This window comes from Caretta caretta, chromosome 1 (assembly GCF_965140235.1).
Source record: "Caretta caretta isolate rCarCar2 chromosome 1, rCarCar1.hap1, whole genome shotgun sequence".
Classification (NCBI taxonomy): Eukaryota; Metazoa; Chordata; order Testudines; family Cheloniidae; genus Caretta; species Caretta caretta.
The window spans coordinates 290,388,568-290,408,129 of NC_134206.1; the positions used below are offsets into that span (position 1 = coordinate 290,388,568).

A 19,562-nucleotide genomic window follows, 5' to 3' on the forward strand; every position below is an offset into this window, starting at 1 on the left:
CTAAACTCATGTCCTTTATTCCACTCTGAAGTTCGACAAATAATAGAACTTTCTTTTCTAATTTCAGTTCCCATATTAGTTGCGAATTAAAATAAGGCTGGCAGACCTTTCCTTGTCCTCATTTGTGCACATCCTTATAAACAACCGCACAATTGGCCACAATTGCCAGTCTCCTCCTCTCTCTTAGGACTGGAATAGCAGGGATGTTTACAGGTCAACGATATTGCATCGGCACTGCTCTATAAAGAATCTTACATCCTATCCAGACAAATGCACAATATGCTTGGCTCAGGCTAGTACCACCATTAACTTACTTTCATGGGCACTAAATTCACTCTCAGATTTTTATAAAGGGGAAAAAAAGCACAGCAATATTTTGTTCCATGGTGTCTCCTAGGGCTAGAATGTATTGATTTACGGGGATACGTTTTTCAGTGCATTTTGAGGAGTCTCACTGACTATTATGATACACTTTGTTGTAGATACACCCCACTACTTTTAAAACACACATTTATAAGGCTCAGAGTAGTAGCTGTGTTAGTCTGTATCCACAAAAAGAACAGGAGTACTTGTGGCACCTTAGAGACTAACAAATGTATTAGAGCACAAGCTTTCGTGGGCTACAGCCCACTTCATCGGATGCATAGAATGGAACATATAGTAAGATATATATATATACATACAGACAAGTTGGAAGTTACCATACAAACTGTGAGAGGCTAATTACTTAAGTCTGTGTATCTTGAGGCCCTGCCTGTAAATGGGACCCCATTCAACCTCTGATTGTGCATTGGCAATTGTGGGTGCAAAATTGTGCCCAAATAATTATATTTGAGGCTACCTTTCAAAATCAGGCTTTAGAAGACAAGGCATTCTGTATGGCATTATTGGACACTTATGAGCCAGATTCTACCACCCTTAATCATAGGATTAGCACTTGACTCTGCAAGTGTCCCGTTAATATCAGTCAGACTATTTGTAGAGAAAGGTGATACTCAATATAAAGCTGACAGAACTGGATCTTACATTAATAACAGTTAGAATAGCATTTAACAAACACCTTTCATCCGTAGATGAAAGTGGAACTCTGTTTACCTTAGAGAGAGAACTGATTGGACCTGATACATTTTATTTCTTCCTGAAATCTTATTATGCCTGATTATTCTGGTTAGCATTGACATATAGTAATGGCCTCAAAATTAGTCTGGATCCAAAATTCAGTTACATCATTTGCTCGCTATTTATTTTATCCCAGCAATTTGTTATCCAACAAAAGTGTATAATTTAAACCTTGGTTTTAGAAAGAGAAATCAAAGAAAAGAAAGTGATTTGAGAATGTGAAATAGAATACAGAAAAATTACCTTTTATGTAAGCCTTGGCACACTTTGTATTTATCGGTCTGGAGTATACTAGCCTATTGGTGCATTTTTTAATAACCTGTTATGGAATATCTACATCAGATTTATCTATACATAGAGCCCTGTGGCCCAAGCCTGTGAATTGTAATATAAAAAGCAGGCAGATATACACATTTTTCACTATTAAAATACAAAATTACTTCCTTGGGAGGTAGGTGAAATAGTTTTAAAAAAAAAAAAGCAACATCTGTGATACTATTTAAATTTTAATAATGCCAATAATTTTCTTTCAACAGAGGAATACAAGGGCTCAACAATAGTTGAATTAATGAAAAAAGAAGGCACCACCCTAGGGCTTACGGTATCGGGTGGAATTGACAAGGATGGGAAACCAAGAGTATCTAACCTTCGTCAAGGAGGAATCGCTGCTAGGTAACCACTTCTCAAGCCACAAAATACATTATAAGATGTGATTGCTTCAAAAAAATACATACCACATCAAAAAGGTCACTAATAAATGAGTGACTACCAGCATCTGTAAGGCAGCACATCAGAGCAGAGAAGCATATAAGAAACATTTCAGTAGTAGTTGAACCGTTGCGTCCCTCAAGGCTGCTCTGATAAAAAGCCAGAAATACTGATGATGCATCATTTCAAGAATAATTTAATTTCTTATAAATGGTTTAAATTTAATGAATTGTTGTCCTCGAATAAAACCTACAAAAACACACTATATATAATGTTAAGGAAAAAATATAGTTGAAAAGCTCAGATAAGGTGGTATTATAGTTTCAAACGACTGTTGATGACCTGTTTATTGAAGATTTTTTTAAAAAAAACACCATAGTTCACTGGCTACAGAGAAAGCGGAACAAGTTGTTACTGGGGGGAGATGCAGCTGGAGAGACCCAGTTTAAGGCAAATCATTCCAAGTAACTGAGCAGAATATGTGCCGATGGGCTCTGGCTTACCTGCTGTAGTTGTGATGTTGGCTGTGGAGGCAATAACTTGTCCAGAAAATACTTCTGGCAGTAGCCCAAGCAGAGAGAGGTGGCGGGTGGTGTGTGTGTGGGGCGGGGGAGGGAGGTTAAAAGAGCACATGAAGGAAGAGAAATCATCCCAGGTATAGCTGAGTACTGTAACTGGCATGGTTATGCATTCCTGATTTCCTACATCAAAATTTAAGACTCTAATACTTCTCTTCTTTGTATATATTTTATGTATTATATTAGATTAAATTCTTGAAATGTCACTCTGCTATTTGGAAAATCAGCACAAGAAGGGTTTTGCTTGGTTGAATTTAGTTGTGTGGCAAGATTCATTTTTATCAACACTAAAAATGTAATTGAAAGCAAGTCTGCTAATCTGGCAACATGGCATACAAGTTTATGGAAGATAACATGTGTCTGTTGCAGAAGTGACCAGCTGGATGTGGGAGACTACATCAAATCTGTGAATGGAATCAACCTGACAAAATTTCGCCATGACGAAATCATCAGCCTCCTCAAGAATGTTGGCGAGAGGGTTGTTCTCGAAGTGGAGTATGAGCTCCCTCCAGTCTGTAAGTAATGGACGCGTAAACTGAAATCATCTTACACAAAGAATAACAGAACATACATTTTCAATAAGAGGTTTTAAAAATGTGTGTTTCCACTACAATTATTGCAGAGTGCAGAAATGGTCAAATCAAATGATTATGTAGTGTGGATTTTCAAAATTGACTAAATGGCTGAGGAGCACAAGTCGCATTGAAAGTCAGCTTTCAAATACAGGCAACGTAAACAGTTTGTACCTACTTCTTATTCACTGCTTCCCCATAACTTTGGAGATGACCATTAACTGAGGGTATTGGGAAATACATCTGATATATTCAGAGGCAAGACAGCTATGGAGTAGGGTGGGGGAAGAGAACAGGAACTCGAACCTCCACTTTTGTTTCCTGTTGCCCCTGTACTTCTGTCTTCAGTTCCTCTCCATCTTTTTGTTTTAGCAGTAAGATATCTCAAGAAGATAATAGCGCCCATTAGTTTTACCAGTGCCCCTGCCTTCCTCCTTTTAAGATGCAGTCCCCTTCCATGCATATAGCCCCACAAAGCCCTCTCTGCTGAATACCTTACCTTTGTGACTTCTGGGGTCATGATTGAGGAGTGACCTGCTCACCCCATAACATCGTCAGGGACTGCCAACTCACTCCTTTCCCCCTCCTGTCCTCTTCAAGTCCAAACCCTCAACAGATTCATGATAAGGGTTTTCTGGGTGATAGGAGACCTGCCTGCCTCTCAGTGTACAAACATTGCTGTTCTTTGTGTCTCTGCCACCTCACTGACCTCTACCTCAGATTGAGGCTCAGAGGTATGTTAGGTTGCACTGGTATAATAGGCAAACTACAGAAGAGGCAAGAGGGATGATGTGGACCAGATGGTCCCTCCCTAAAGAGTTTAGTCATGGGGGAAAGGGTGAGTCTAAGAGTGAGGGAGAGAGCTGGCCAGCAGATCACCTGCCCCCTGAAGACATCAGGCATGGAGAGTTGTTTTAAGCAGACGGGGAGATGTGCTGGGAGCTGTGTGGTTGAGTGAGTGAATGGAGGACCTTAAGCTGTCCAAAATGGACTCCAAGATTCAAGTTCATGTTGACACCCAAAGCTAGCTGACTTTACCTAATTTGGGTGGTGTTATGAAAAAAAGTACGTGCAGACCTACTTAACATCTTCCTTCCCTCTTTCCTTAGCCCATCCATCCCCAGTTTTTTTAAGGTCTGTGTGTGAGAGAGGGAGAGAATTAGTGGCAGTTGGGAGGAATCGGGTGGGTAGTGGTAGTTGGAGTGATGGTGAGATGGAACGGTGGGGACTGGAATTGGAGGGACTGTTAGTGGCAGCTGGCTGGCATAAGGCTAGCGGCTGAAGCTCTGACAGCCGACTACGAAAAGTAGGTGCTCCCTCATATCACCCATCAGGTAGGAAAGGTCTGTTTTCACGGATGCTGGGCAAGAAAAGGCAGGAAGACCTGCAGAACCAGCTTGCTAGGACTTTTCTGCCTGAACAAAGGGTTGCAGCATACTGGAAGCAGAGCATCCCATTGATCTCTCTACATTCCTGATGCATTATGGTGCCTCAAGGGGCAAGGGTTAATGAACCCCATTGTGTTCTAGCTGCTGGTAATTAACTCTAATTATTGAAGTATTTTTTTATGAACTTTTGGCAGCTTCCTTAATGTGCTTTGAATTTGAATTTTGAATTTGATTAGTGGTTGTTGAGGATAACTGAACTTCGTGTTCCGAATTAGGATATTTGAATTAAATAAATTAAGCAGTGCATGTGGTTATTTTACTAGCATTTTTTGTCTTTTGAAGCTAACCAAATCTAATTTCTAGTTTAGGCACTGTTGGTATATGTTGGTCAGTTGAAATGTGTGTCTGTCATGCTATGTTATAGTGGTAACCATAACCATTCATTTAAGTTTTCAGAATTTCTGACCTCTTTGTGCAAATGTAGCTGGTAACGAGACTAAATAATAGCATCCTAGCTATCCCTGTAGACATCCACTGAATGTTCTATGTTCTATGCCTTGTAATATAGTAGGAATATTTCTGTATATCAACTTATGCTTTGCAGACCTTGTCATCCCCCCAGCATACTGAAACTGCACTACTGGGGGAGATGGGGTAGTTGTGGTTTCAGACTGTGGGGGCACCCCCCAGTGGAGTAGTAATGATGGAGTAAGCATTAATTTACTCACAGAATCCTTGTGACGGGGTCAGTGCTGCAGAGAATGGTACTCCCATTATTCCTGTCCACACCTTCCATTTTGCACAGAACCCAATATGTAGGTGAGGGACCCCTCTCTGTATTTCGTGGATGCACCAGTATTTTGTCCCCTCTGTCCACAGAGACCTTTAGTATGGCCTTTATTAACAGCATCCTGACCTTTTAACTATTTACACTGCAGCAATGCTAATTGCAAGTCCAACATGGAACAATGCTGTTAAGTAATTTTTTAATTCCTTGTGTGCTCCCTTGTTTGTAAGACCCTGGTAGAAACTTGCAAATGTTCCTCCTGTTGATTTTTGCGTTTTTTGGAAACAGTGAATTCCCCACTTCTTCCAAAGTTTTTTTCTATTAGCAATTAAATGTAAATGGCTTTTTGTTTCTTAACAACAACATCTTCGACTTTCATACAATGGCTTATTGTCCCTAACCATCTTGGTTTATGCACCAGCCCTTTCAACTGATTTCAACAGGCCTCTGGAAACAACTGATTTTGCAGTGTCAAAAAAATAAGCTTAATGTTGGTGAGATTTGTATCCTAAAAATCTTGATTATACCTTTTGAGCAACAAGAGTAAAGGGTTCTGGGTTGAGCAACTGACTCTTTAACTGACCTCAAGCAATTGACTTGATATCTTTGTCCCTCAGTGCACACCCCTGGCATGGCAAGTAGGGCATGTATAACAACACAGTGTAGTGAAAAGCAGGCTGTGTCCATGCTATGGTGTGTAGATGCACGCATCAGTGAAAGGCTCTGTCTGGGGTGAGGAAGTGAGGACAGGTTCATCAGTGGGGAACTGCCAGAGCCTTTCCATTGCCTCTGCCCTGCCAGAGGTTTTCCCTGCTGCTGGAGTCTTTCACTGCCGTGGGGAAAGGCTCTGACAGCTAGCTCCCTGCTGCTGGAGCCTTTCCCTGCCACAAGGAACTGCTGGACCCTTTTCCTGCAATAGAGAAGGACTCCAGCAGTGGAGAGGCAGCAGAACATTACACTGCAAAAAATAGCAGTGTATGGGGCGGGACGGGGGGAAGAGTTTGGGGGGTGGAAGCAGCTGAGAAGCACTGCCTGACCAAGTAGGGTGCATACCTACAGGGTTCAGGCATGTCCTTATCTGATTGCCTAGGCAGTACCTCCCCATCTACACTGCTATTTATACCTGTGCTAGGCGGGTGTGTAGTATATGTACTCTACACACTGCTAAAAGGAGTGGGCAATGTAGACCTTCAAACACGGAGAGCCAGATCCCTCAGTGGCTGTCAGGTGGAATCGCTCTCCATTGAACTCAGTGGGTCTATGCCAGTTTATACTAGCTAAAGATCTGATCTACAATGTTCTCAGTAAGTTAAAATAGTTAAATTACAGCTTTTAAACACTATATTTTGTAGTTGAATTCTTCCAGTTGTATGATCAGAAATGTAAGAGCTTGCTTGGAAGCAGTGCAGAGCTATGAGTATAATTAGACAAAGCTTTTCTTTTAAATCTTTCAGCTGTACAAGGATCGGGTGTCATATTTAGAACGGTGGAAGTTACTTTACATAAAGAAGGGAACACTTTTGGGTTTGTAATACGAGGTAAGTTATCTCTAAACATGAATAATCTGAATTTCTAGATGAACACAAGCAAAATAGCAATAAGTTTTTATGATACCATGCAATCATATTTCAAGATTTGTTGTCTACGGTTTGTAAATCCTGTGTGATTAATGCATGATTTCTTCTGTACTTAATGTACTGTGTTTATGAACTGATATACATTTTTATTTATGGAGCAATAGTAATGAATCCACTATGCCAATAACATACCTGACTTTGGGTCGCACACGGCCAAATCCTGGTCCCAGTGAAGTAAATAGGAAGTTTGCCATTTGCAATGGGATCAGGGCTCTTAAAGGAGATATCTTATACACTATTTGTATAAGCTAGCTATTAAAATTTGATTTATAGTTGAGAAACATCCCCAGTCTCTATAGTAGAATGAGAGTCTTCACGCTGAATTAGAGAACAGAAAATTTGTATGCAGCTTTTAGACAATGACACTCCTATGGTAAATTGTAGGAGTTTATTAGCTCATAGACTTCAATGTCCGAAGGGGCCATCATGATCTACTAGTCTGTCCTCCTGTACATTGCAGGCCATGGAACCTGTAACAGAACCCTAACTTCAGGGAAAGCAGTGTCCTGGGTCTTTTTCAATGCGTGGGGTCTCCCAGTGGTCATTGTTGTGCTCTTCTAAGTACAGATTTTCCCCTCCCTGGTACAGCAAAGTATCCAGGATACCTAGTGCTAATGTTGGCGTAAAGAGGGTGTACTGAGAACAAAAAAGGAATGAATTTGGGGGTGGGGGGTTAAGAAATTAATATCCCCATTTAACAAATCCAATTCTTTTGGAGCAGTAGAGTAGGAATCACCTGTATTCTAAACTAGCATAGCACTATCCACATATGCAGCTATGTAGGTGTATTTCAGTGGCTTAATCATTCTTGCTTTTCTAACCAGTCTGTAAGTGTGCATGCTGCAAACCTTTGGAATTGTATTTTGGAAATGAGTTTTCATTTAAAAAAAAAAAAAAAGTACGAGGGTGTTTTATTCCCTTTTCTAGGTGGAGCACATGATGAAAGAAATAAATCTCGTCCTGTTGTAATAACATGTGTTAGACCTGGAGGACCTGCTGACAGGTACAATTCATTTTCCTCTGTAGCAAGAGAAAGAGAGAAAGGTTAGATTGTCTGGGGCAGAAGTTAAGGCAGACATCTGTGGAGTACAATAGACACATTCAAAACCAATCCTTTGAAATTAAAAAATTATGCATTTCATTGTAATAACAATAGGCAACCATAGGAAGTTGGCGCATGATAACATAGCATGAATTTTAATTAAGAGACTAAGCTGCTTGTTTCAGAATTGCCTGTCACACACTTAAAATATATATACATAAAGAGAGAGATGAATTAGAAATCCTAAAAAAATGCTATGATGGGATTATCGCGTGCTCTTCACAGCTTTCAAACAACCTTTTGATGCATAGTGCAACCTTAATGTACAGTTTAATTCCACACTGTATTTCAAAATGTATTTCTCTTGCACTACAGAAACAAATGATCTAGATGTGTGGGGTTTTTTTCTGGGCAAACATTAGAGCCAATCCTGACCTGCATTCATGCTCAGTCCTTTCCAAGGCTTAACTCCCACTCTCCCACTCAATCAGTCCTGAGTAAGGAGTTTAGGATGTGGCCCTATTAGCATATTTTCTCTCTCTCTCTCTCTCTCTGTATATACATATATATAAATCCCATGTCTGTAAAAAAAGGAGAAAAAAGCTATTTTGATGAGTGATTCTATATGTCAGTTACATTTTCAGAAATGGCACTGGTGTCCTTAAAACACTAAAGGAACTAAACGCACAGTTTCTTTAAAGGATGCTGAGTTCTCTGGCTTATGCTTAGAAATTTTGTCTCTGGCTAAAATTAATAAATAACAAAAGTTCAAGAGATCCGTCGTCTTTTTTTTTCTGTTTCTCTCCCTCCCTGCCCTTTTCTCTGAAACCTGGGTTAAGAATAGGAATACTTTCATTTCCTCTTATAATTCAGGATATGTTGTGATATATGCCTACAAGAGTACATGGCATTGCTAGCCAATTTTCTTTCAGATAGCAAGCGGGGAAGAAGAGAACTGTCCAAATGGTGTTGAGGGATGAAAATCAGGAGGTGATCCCTTACAGTTAGCAATCTGCTTTTTCATGAGTGTGTGTGTGAGAGAGAGAGAGAGAGAGAGAGAGAGCATATTATAAAAAAACAATACCTAATAGCAGTCCACTGTGACTTGATTATTTAGTGATGGGTAGTTTTTCCCATCACTGATTTTCCGATTAAAGCCATTTCTTTTTCACAATGACCCTTGAACATTTTTACTGTCAAAGTAAATATTAAGAGTAAAGTCAAGTGGGATAGATGTCAAAAGGGACGTGAGTGAATTGCTTTGCATAAGTGGCTATTATCTCCAAACTACCTGATATTAAATTAATAAGGACTGTTCCTTTAATTTCTCTTCAGAGAGGGCACAATCAAACCTGGTGACAGGTTGCTGAGTGTTGATGGAATTCGACTCCTTGGAACGTCACATGCTGAAGCCATGAGTATACTGAAACAGTGTGGACAGGAAGCGACTCTGCTGATAGAATATGATGTCTCAGTAATGGGTATGTTGAAATTCTGAGCTTTAGTTCTGGCAACCATCTGTGACATTCTGCTATCCATTCCTGATAAGCTACTTCAAAATTGGTTATGACCTGTTATACCTCAGATATTCCCATCAGCACCTTCTCATAAATATTTTTTGTTTCATGGAGAAGTGAGCAGTATTGTAATTTAGAGACTTGATATTTCATGGTTTGTACAGTGAAACCATCCTGTGGATCCTAGGAAAGGAACTCTCTCAGTGACTACCTTACATTTGTACAAAGTAGATAAAGTGTGTAAGCATTTCTATCCAGATTGCACAAATGGGAGGTTTACTTGTTGTAGCAGGAGTCCTTATTTTATTTTGCCAGTGTAGCTGCCATCACGATGGCAAAAGTCATGCAACCACCAATATCTGAAACGGTTGTGCAAAGAAGGTGTGTGAGAGAGCAGAAGGAGGTAGGAAGGAGATAAACTGTGAGATGCAAAATGAGCTTGAATTTTGATACAGGATGCAACAGGAATCCAGTGAAGATATTTGACGAGGGGCTGAACACGGCCAGAATGTGAGACACAGTAGATTTTTTTTTTTTTTTTTTTTTTTTACAGCAGAGTTTTGAACAGATGTTTCATCTGCTTTTGGAGAGACGTTCCATCACCCTCATTTGTATCACTTAGATTGAAGGCTCTTGATGATGGGGAGCTTGCCTTTTTATATCAGCATATGTTTGTACGGCAGTGTGCACACCCATGACACTGTAGAAATACTAATATATCGATTTTCTGCCTTTATATAGTACAGAGAAATTTGACTAAACTTGGCCCATGTCTGCCCCTGCCATTACATTCCTGGCTGGTTAAGACATATTCTGAAACATGCTGTGCACATCACAAAGTGCAGGATCAACAGCAGCAGTAGGCAGGAAAGACAATCAGCTGAACTGAAGCATCTCCACTCTCTTTGGGAGCCTTTCGTCATCCATTCCTCCTCAGCTGCCTCGTTCTGTTCCTGCCTTGTAGGAAAGTGACCTATTTGAATTTTGCCACGTAGCATGGATTCAAATGCCCAGGCTTTGGAAAAGACTGACATTTAGAAATAAAACTTCAGACAGGTGTTTATCCTAGAACAGCTCTCTTACTTCTGGAAGTACTTTTTCTTCACATAGCATATACTCTCATTTATTCATCTGCTCCCTCCACTATCAGCAAAGCAGTGGTGGCCTTGGATAGTTTCTGCTGGAGACCCACAATGGCCCCACAGCCAGAAAGGAGGTGGTAGCTCAGCCATTTGGGTGGAGAACTTCTCTGGAGAAAACATGAATGTAGGTGATGTTGAGGCTATAGAGGAGTAGAGGTCAGGTGTGTCCAAGCATCTGCCCTTTCACCTTTGGTGCTTGTCTGGATAAATCAATGATATCTGGCATCACAATTGAAACCAGATTCATTTTGTTCTCCACCTAAAAATAATCATTTAAAAATACTCGGGAATGCTCTGTGGGCTTTATCCAGAGCTAATGGAAGTCAATGGAAAGACTCCCATTGATTTCAGTGGGCTTTGGGTCAAGACCTAAGCCTCCAGCTGGGTCCCCATTTCAGAGGATGTGCCCTCTCCGCACTCCTCTGTGTACTGGACAGGACTAGCTTCAAATCCAGAGAGTATTTTCTCTGAAATTTGTACAGGCTTGGTAGAGGACAAGACTGCACTGAGAACGAATTTTCTCCTGGCTCCAGGCATCTCCAGCTGGCGATGCTCAGAAGGCAATGAGTCCTGACCACATACTGGCTGTGCAGAGTGCCTTGACAGCCCCGAGAGGTGAATAGAATGATGGCTCTTTGGCTTCTCCTGCACCCTCTCCTCCACCACCACCATCACATACTTCACAGTCAGAGTAGGGTGGTATTGTACTGTCGGCCAGTACACTAGAATCTCAGAGTTACAAACACCAGAGTTATGAACTGACCAGTCAACCACATGCCTCATTTGGAACCAGAAGTATGCAGTCAGGCAGCAGAGACCCAGAAGCAAATACTGTACAGAACAGTACTGCGTTAAAAGTAAACTACTAAAAAAATAAAGGGAAAGTTTAAAAAAAGATTTGACAGGGTAAGAAAACTGTTTCTGTACTTGTTTCATTTAAATTAAGATGGTTAAAAGCAGCATTTTTCTTCTGCATAGTAAAGTTTCAAAGCCATATTAAGTCAATGTTCAGTTGTAAACTTTTGAAAGAACAAGCATAATGTTTTGTTCAAAGTTATGAACATTTCAGAGTTACGAACGACCTCCAATCCTGAGGTGTTCGTAACTCTGAGGTTCTACTATATTACACTTTCATCTTTGGCGAGTCACTTCATCTCTTTAGCTGTGTGTACACTGCACACTAAGCCCAGGCTCTTACTCAGGTTTGAGTCCAAACCCCTCTTCCATCCACACACAAATCAGTCTGAAGTGAGTCCTAGGACCCTGCTGGGGAGGTGGATCAGAGCCTGAGTCTCCCTGTCATTTGGCAGTGTGGATGCAGCTCAAGCCTGAGAGCTGAGTCAGAAGGTCTGCATAGTGCAGTATGGATATGTTAGCATGGCTGAGAGACCCAGATCCAGTAATTGTAAGCCCAGATTTACCGTGCAGTGTGGACGCTCAAGCATGGGCTTGAAAACACCAAGTTCACAAGCTCGAATCCCATTGACCTGGGTTTACAATGCAGTATAGACATGCTATCTGTGCCTCTCTTCCCTGCCCCCCCGGTCTGTTTAGATTGTAAACCGCATAGGGCAGGGACTGCCTCTTCCTGTTTGTCTGTACGTAGCCGAACACAATGGGGCCCTGATCTGAGTTGGGGCTCTAAGCACTAGTGTAATACCAATAATGGTAATAGCATTCCTTGCCTGTTGATCAGACCATGTCACTTTCTTCTTGAAGGCCCTCCAGCTGCATTGAACTTTATGGGACTATGCATGTGCTTAAAGTTACTCACATGCCTAAGTGCCTTGCTGAGTTGGGCAAAGAAGCTTGTCAACCTACCAACATGAAAGGGATACTATCTGCATGTTGTTTCTTCTTTGGAAATGTGTCTTGTTTAAAAGACTGATTCATGGAGGACATTAGGATATAGTTTCTAGAGGACTTTGAAATAATAAGAAATAATAGATTCATCTCTGAAAATGATAGGAAAATGTGTGCTACAGTGACAGCTGGAGGAAAACTGTCTTTACAGTGAATTCAGAGCATAGAAATGTTCTGGAGGAGTAGAGATGGCAATCTGCCAGGTGTCTTTCTTTTCCCAAAACCATCTCATTCTGTTTTGATGATAAAACAAGATGGTTGCTTATAAGATTTAGGGGAGACCACAGATATTTCTGATTTTATGAGAAATAAATAATGCTGCAAGTCCATGTGTGTCTGCTCAGGAGTAGGGTATGAAACTCTCACACTAAATTTAGTATCTTGCAGAGATAGTATAAACTGCATGGGTTTTATGGCTTTTTCATTTTTCACGGTAGTCCTTAGATTAAGCCATTGACGGGAGATTAACTGCACTTTCTTATCAATGAGTGATTTAAAAATCTCTTCAGGAAGAGGAAAACATATGAGCCAAGTCAATTGGCTTTGTGAGATAATACACAGGGGACATTTTTTCCCAGTGAATCTTGTTGTTCTGCACTGGAATGTATCTGTTTTTAGAGGACATGGTGTATAGGGTAGAAGCACGATCTCTACATGGAGAATTAGTGCGTTAGATTGAACTAAGTCCTCAAATTGTTCAAGCTAGAAATATTGTACTGTAGTTAGCCAAGTGAGTTTCATAATGGTTTATTTTAGATAGTGGATGAGCACTAAATTATGCTTTCCCAAGGAAATAAATCTGGAGCTCACGTTTTCTTCAAGGAGAAGCTGGATTTCAGAGATTTTTTGGGCACAGATGAGAAATCCTGTAAAAGTGCCACTATAGTCACAAAACAAGATATTGACACGAGTTCCAAATTAAGAATCCCACTGTCCCCATCCAAGACGAGGAATAAAAGTTTATCAATAGTTTTCTTTGATATTGAGCAAAATAGGGAAGATGCTCTTCAGGCTTTTCAAGAACATCTGAATTACATAATTATAATTACTATATTTACTCTGAAAGCTAATGAAAACATTTCTGAAAAGTTTGAAGAAAATAAATCAATCTGCTTAGATTTCAGGACATAAAAATAGTACCGTGATTTAGAATTTTGATCTCTATCTAACATTTTTGTGCAACTCTAACTAAAATATAGCTTATTGTTGCCCCTTCAAGCTGTTTACCTTGTTACAGCTCCTTGACAATTCCTGCATAGGGAATCTTTGCAGTAAAGAGGTTGTAATTAAGCAAAAATATTATCATTTGTTAGATTATAGTGTCTGAATGTGCATTAGGTGGCGGGCTGCAGCTGTGAGAGAACATAAAGATCCTTCTATAACCTACCTCTGTAATAGAGGCTTCCTCTTAGCTCAAGTAGTAGGGACCTGTATTCTCGTTTCTAGAACTAAAGGAACAGGATTCTAACTTGCATATTTGACTTGTTTGTCTAGCAATTACAGTACTTATTTGTTTGTAGCAATAGTTTCATTGAACAGTGGGAAGCAACAATTGTTTCCTGTGAAATGACAATGAAATTGGCCAAGCTGATTTTGAGTTCTAGGTCTTTAAAAATCACTCTGACTATAGAGCCACTGAGTAGCAGCTCCTTTACCAAAGCTGCACCCAAGGTTCTGAGATGAACATGATGTTTACGCCCTTAAATACTTTACACAGGGGAAAATACTAATCTGCTTGTTTTCTGGAAAGTTTGAAGACAGGTACTCATAATATTTTAAAGTTATCAGTGCTTTACAATTACACTTTTTAAAATATTCTATCTAGTGTCTTACCTATTGAGTCACTTTAGCTAAAAGATTTGGTGCATAAAATACATGAAGAGCAATCACAGTTTTAAAAGGATACATTTACAAAAATCTGCCTTGTTATTTAGTAACTCTTTATAAAGACTTACTAAGGACCCACCTGGCAGAAAGGGCACTGTCTAGCATCTGCATGGTCCAAGAGGCATGTTGTGTAATCTATACAACCTGAAGAACACTTTTAGAAACGAGTTCAGGGCAAGATGTGAAGAAGAAAAAGGAACCCTGGGGATTGCTCTTCAGCGTCACAGAGCATCATAAAGCAAAGGATCTAGAGTCCTGAGGAACTTTTAGAGCCCCCAAATTCTACAGATTAAGGGGAAGCCAAAGGAGCTGGGGACTCTGCAAATCTTTGCAGCAATGGGAGGAGCCAGGACCCTTGCAAAGGTTATGAATTTGGCAAGACACCGTGAGCTGGGGGAGCCAAGGGCCCGGTGCAGGTCCTATACGCTGCATTGGCCCCCCCTGTTTTGTTAAAAACTTAAAGTTAACAAAGATTGAGTCTATTAAAAACTTTGGCATGACGCATGGACAGGGATCTGGCATTTGAAAGAGACTGCTAATAGCCGCACTGTGAAAAGGCCTGGATCCCATGGTACTCTAAATGCAAATTATCTGATCCTTTAAATCTATTTCCCTAAGTTAAGTATCCTCACACCTTCTTGTCAACTGTCTAAATGGGCCATCTTGATTATCACTACAAAAGTTTTTTTCTCCTGCTGATAATAGCTCATCTTAACTAATTAGCCTCTCACAGTGTGTATGGCAACTTCCAACTTATCTGTATGTATATATATATCTTCTTACTGTACGTTCCATTCTATGCATCCGATGAAGTGGGCTGTAGCCCATGAAAGCTTATGCTCTAATAAATTTGTTAGTCTCTAAGGTGCCACAAGTACTCCTGTTCTTTTTGCTGATCCTTTAAAGTACATTATCTCTCATGTGTCCCTTCAGGGGCAGACTCGCTATGTGTGTCAAATTTATACTGAAAACTACTGTTATTGTCAGAGTAGCCTTAGGAGCTGAAATATTAATCTGCCTAGTTATCATTACACACTGAAAAAAGTCCCCCTACATTCAAAGAACACTATTAAGTTTGCAAAGTCAAGCACATAAAAGTTAGGAAATGCCACTGCTAAGGTTGCCTGTTGTCCCGGTCTCCCTCCCCAGGTTCCTCATCCAGTCTCAGTGTCCCATCTACGGCTCCTTGTCCCAGTCTGTTTGACCAGCCAGCCGCAATCTCTCCCCTCAACTCCCAGTCTCCCCCCCCGTCCCCCTCACCCCAGGTTCCAGTGCAAGTCCCAGTCTCCTACCCACCCCAGCTACCAGTCCCGGTTTCCCTCTTCCAGTCCCAGTCTTCCCTCCACCCCAAGGATCCCTGTTTAAATCTGCTCCCACCTCTATTCCCACTGGCAGGTCTGGCTCTTCTCTCCTTCACATGCAAATCAGGCAGCTTCTTCCTTATTGCCTGAGCCCAGCAGGGCGGGGAAGGGGATGTCATTGAGGGAAAGTCTACACAGGGATAAAAGACCTTGGCTGACTGAGGTTGGCTGACTCGGGCTTGTGGGACTCAGGATGTGGGGCTAAAAATTGTGGTGTGGACATTTGGGCTTGGGCTGGAGCCTGGGCTCTGGGACCTTCCACCCCCCACAGAGTCCCGGAGCTCAGGCTCCAGCTCGAGCTCAAACATCTACACAGCAAGTTTTCAGCCCTAGACCATGAGCCCCATGAGACCAAGACAGCTGACGCGGGCCAGCTGCAGGTTTTTTTATCCCTGTAGGCATATCCTGAGAGCACAGGAGACAGGTTCCCTGCTTCTAGTTCAGGTACCAGGATCAGGATCTGGCATGGCTCACAGCAGCCCAGAGGTGCAGTTGCAGGGAAAGTCTTGCTCAGCACCAGAATGGAGCATCCCCAGTGCAGACAGAATCTTTGGAGAATTTAGGTGCTAGACGAGGGGTCGGCAACCTGCGGCATGCATACCGATTTTTACTGACACACTGCTGCCAGCCGGGGTCCCAGCTGCTGGCTCTGCTCAGCCCGCTGGCTGCCTGGGTGTATGGAACCCCAGGCTGGCGGCAGGCTGAGCAGGGCCAGCGGCCAGGACCCCAGCTGGCAGGAGCCGGCGGACAGAACCCCAGACCGGCGGCGGGATGAGCCGCTCAGCCCGCTGCCAGTCTGGGATTCTGTCCGCTGGCCTCACTCAGCCCACTGATGGTCTGGAGTTCCAGCCGCTGGCCCCTTGCCAGCCAGGGTCTTGGCCGCTGGCCCCGCTCAGCCCACTGCCGTCCTGAGTGAACGGAACCCCTGGCCGGCAACAGGCTGAACGGGGCCGGTGTCTGGGACCCTGGCTGGCAGGAGCCGGCTGAACCCTAGACCGGCAGCAGGTGAGCCGCTGCCAGTCTGGGGTTATGTCCGCCACCCAGCTCAGCCCGCTGACAGTCTGGGGTTCCGGCCACCGGTCCCTTACCAGCTGGGGTCCCGGCCATCTGCCCTGCTCAGTCTGCTGCCAGCCTGGGGTACCAGCTGCCGGCCCCGCTCACTTCGCTGCTGGTCTGGGGTTCCAGCCGCCCGGCCTCCTGCCAGCCAGGGTCCAGGCCTCCAGTCCTGCTCAGCCCTCCTGCCAGCTTGGGGTACCGGCAGCCAGCCCAGGGCTCTGCTCCTGGCCTGGGCCCAGCGCTCTGCAGCACTTATCAAAAATTACACTACAATTAGCTTAAAAACTTGAAAACTTAAAAACTTTGTATATTACAGTAATCGTTAAAAAATGTATAACGTTAATAAATACAGAGGTTTGATGAAACAAAGTAGTTGTACTTATGTGCCTGTGCTTAACTTGTGTTTTCGATGATTTACCTTCTAAAAAAATCTCTCATATCTCGAACCCCCAGGGGGTATGTGCACCCCAGGTTAAGAACCACGGCATTAAACTGATAAGATCTGCATTTTAACTTATGAAGCTTCTTAAACATTTTAAAAATCTTGTTTACTTTACATACAACAATAGTTTAGTTACATAATATAGACTTATAGGGCGAGACCTTCTAAAAACGTTAAAATGTATTACCGGCACACGAAACCTTAAATTAGGGTGAATAAATGAAGACTCAGCACACCTCTTCTGAAAGGTTGCCAACCCCTGTGCTAGACGCTAAGTCGTCTCTAGTGGGCATGTGCAAATTGCAATTTTTCAAGGACTTATAACTTGTCCACATTCAGGCAGTTTTCATGAGGATGGCCAAACAGATGTCCCTGACACAAAGGCAACTCCTTTCCAAATTTCAAGTCTCTGCTCAAAGGCATGGGGGTGCTAGAGATTTTCAATGTAAAGGCTGACAAAACTTTTGAAAATGGGCAGAACAATGTTTTTTCCCCTAGCCTCGTTCTCAGAAATGGCAGAATTATTTTAGCTGACGTTTTCAAAAGTAATAATTAATAAATAACAGCCTCAGGCAGACATCTAGCATGGAAAATTTCAGCCCAAATAGTTTGGCAAAGTTATAAACAACAGAAAACAGGGTCTTATAATGGGAAGCGTCAGGCAACCTTAGTAATAGATGGTGTTACAAACTCCATGTGTTATACTGGATCTGCTAAATTCACTTGGCTTTCTCATTTGTTGTCTACTTTTGTTTGTTGTTCTAATTCGTTGTCCATGTCTGTGAGTAGATGATTACTGAAAAACAGGGAGGAATCTTTACCTTTTACACTTACGGCATTTTTTTTCTTTATAAAACTTCACAATTGTCCCTGAAGAGAAGTAAAAAGAGTTCAGTGGTATCTTATAGCTTACAAATGATTCTAACGGGCCCAATTAACATTTCTCTCTAGGACTTTGGAAACCAAAGGCTCATTAAATGCCACTTCATGAACATTGTTCTGTATGAGAGAAAAACTGTAAAGGTGAAATAACATTTTATTATTACAGAATAAGTAAAAATAAAGTTTCATTATCTGAAATAATAAGAGAGAAGAGGGATTCATTCTATTTAGAGAGCCATTTATAATAGAAAAATGTTGTTCTGTGCTATACTTTCTGTTAAGTTGGACACAGAGAAGTGAAGACATCTGCTTTCAAAGATTCATTAGGAAGTTAGAACCCGTACTATCTAGTGCTGATCTAAATATTGTCTGATTTTTTGAAAATTCAATGTAAAGTACGTAGCATTTTTTCATGCAGAGCATCTGTCTCTGTGGAGGACTGCTGGTATGTCTTCCCATGTCCTCTGAAGGGAGCTGGTCTGACTTTTTGGGTGCCAATTAAAGTTTCTGTATTCCTCAATGAGATGCAGGCAGCAACCCGTGTGAAACAGCTGCCCTCTGCCTCTCTCGTTACTAAAAGAAATAACGGTTTTGGAGAACTTCTCATTTTCATTTAATTTTCATTTCACTCCCGGGAAAAGCTTTTCTGAGCACAAAGAAAAGGAGTACTTGTGGCACCTTAGAGACTAACCAATTTATTTGAGCATGAGCTTTCGTGAGCTACAGCTCACTTCATCTGATGAAGTGAGCTGTAGCTCACAAAAGCTCATGCTCAAATAAATTGGTTAGTCTCTAAGGTGCCACAAGTACTCCTTTTCTTTTTGCGAATACAGACTAACACGGCTGTTCCTCTGAAACCTGTCATTTCTGAGCACAGTGTCTCACCTGCTATCCTCCCTACAACCAGTTGGCCCTGGAGGTATCAGCACCTACGCCTCTGAAGAGCTACATCAGTGCTAATGTGGCTTTGCCAGCCTACCATTTTTATTGTGCTGCTTTCTCTCAAGTATTCCGCAGCAGTGTAACTTAGTTTCACCTGCCAGCTACACACACTGAGGCAGGGTAACTAAAGGTAATTAAAACTCAACCTCTGCTCTTTATATAAAGATTGAATTCAGGGTTCTGGGTCTGTCTTTGAAAAGTGCTTGTACAAAGCACTAGAAGAAAAGCCTAGCCTAGCCCAACCTGTGCCTCTCAGGTCTCTCAAGTCTCTGAGGTATCCATTGTTTAGCTATCTGTAACTCTTTAACTGTGCCTTGTAGTCATGCATGAGTGGGGAAAAAACGCCAATGTGTCTCTATAAAGTAGTTGAATCTAATCTGGGACCACAACGACTGAAATGCTTTAATCCTAATAATAGGTTGTTGCATGGTGTTTCAACAAGGCAAAGTTAAAATTGTTTGGGTGCTCTAACTGTGCGTTTCCAAACCCTAGGATGTTTGGATTTCTCTTTGGTTTAACCTTTACTCTGAATTTCCTGGGTTTATAGTGCTTGTTTTGGGGATAACAACAGCATCCAGGTAATATATTTCACGTTAAATGACTGATATGCACTCTCAATCTTAACTCCATTGTAACAGT

The 19,562-nt window shown here is 41.8% G+C and overlaps 1 protein-coding gene across 11 annotated transcripts in view; it reads left to right on the plus strand.

Moving 5' to 3' along the window:
- Positions 1 to 19,562, plus strand: part of GRIP1 (glutamate receptor interacting protein 1) — a 560,288-nt gene that overhangs the window by 437,273 nt on the left and 103,453 nt on the right. For all 11 annotated transcript variants that reach the window (XM_048835827.2, XM_075124374.1, XM_048835829.2 and 8 more), the window contains 5 exons: positions 1,656 to 1,791; positions 2,775 to 2,920; positions 6,607 to 6,690; positions 7,717 to 7,792; positions 9,167 to 9,312. In XM_048835827.2, the coding sequence (XP_048691784.1) occupies positions 1,656 to 1,791; positions 2,775 to 2,920; positions 6,607 to 6,690; positions 7,717 to 7,792; positions 9,167 to 9,312 (588 nt within the window). The remainder of the gene's footprint in view (positions 1 to 1,655; positions 1,792 to 2,774; positions 2,921 to 6,606; positions 6,691 to 7,716; positions 7,793 to 9,166; positions 9,313 to 19,562) is intronic.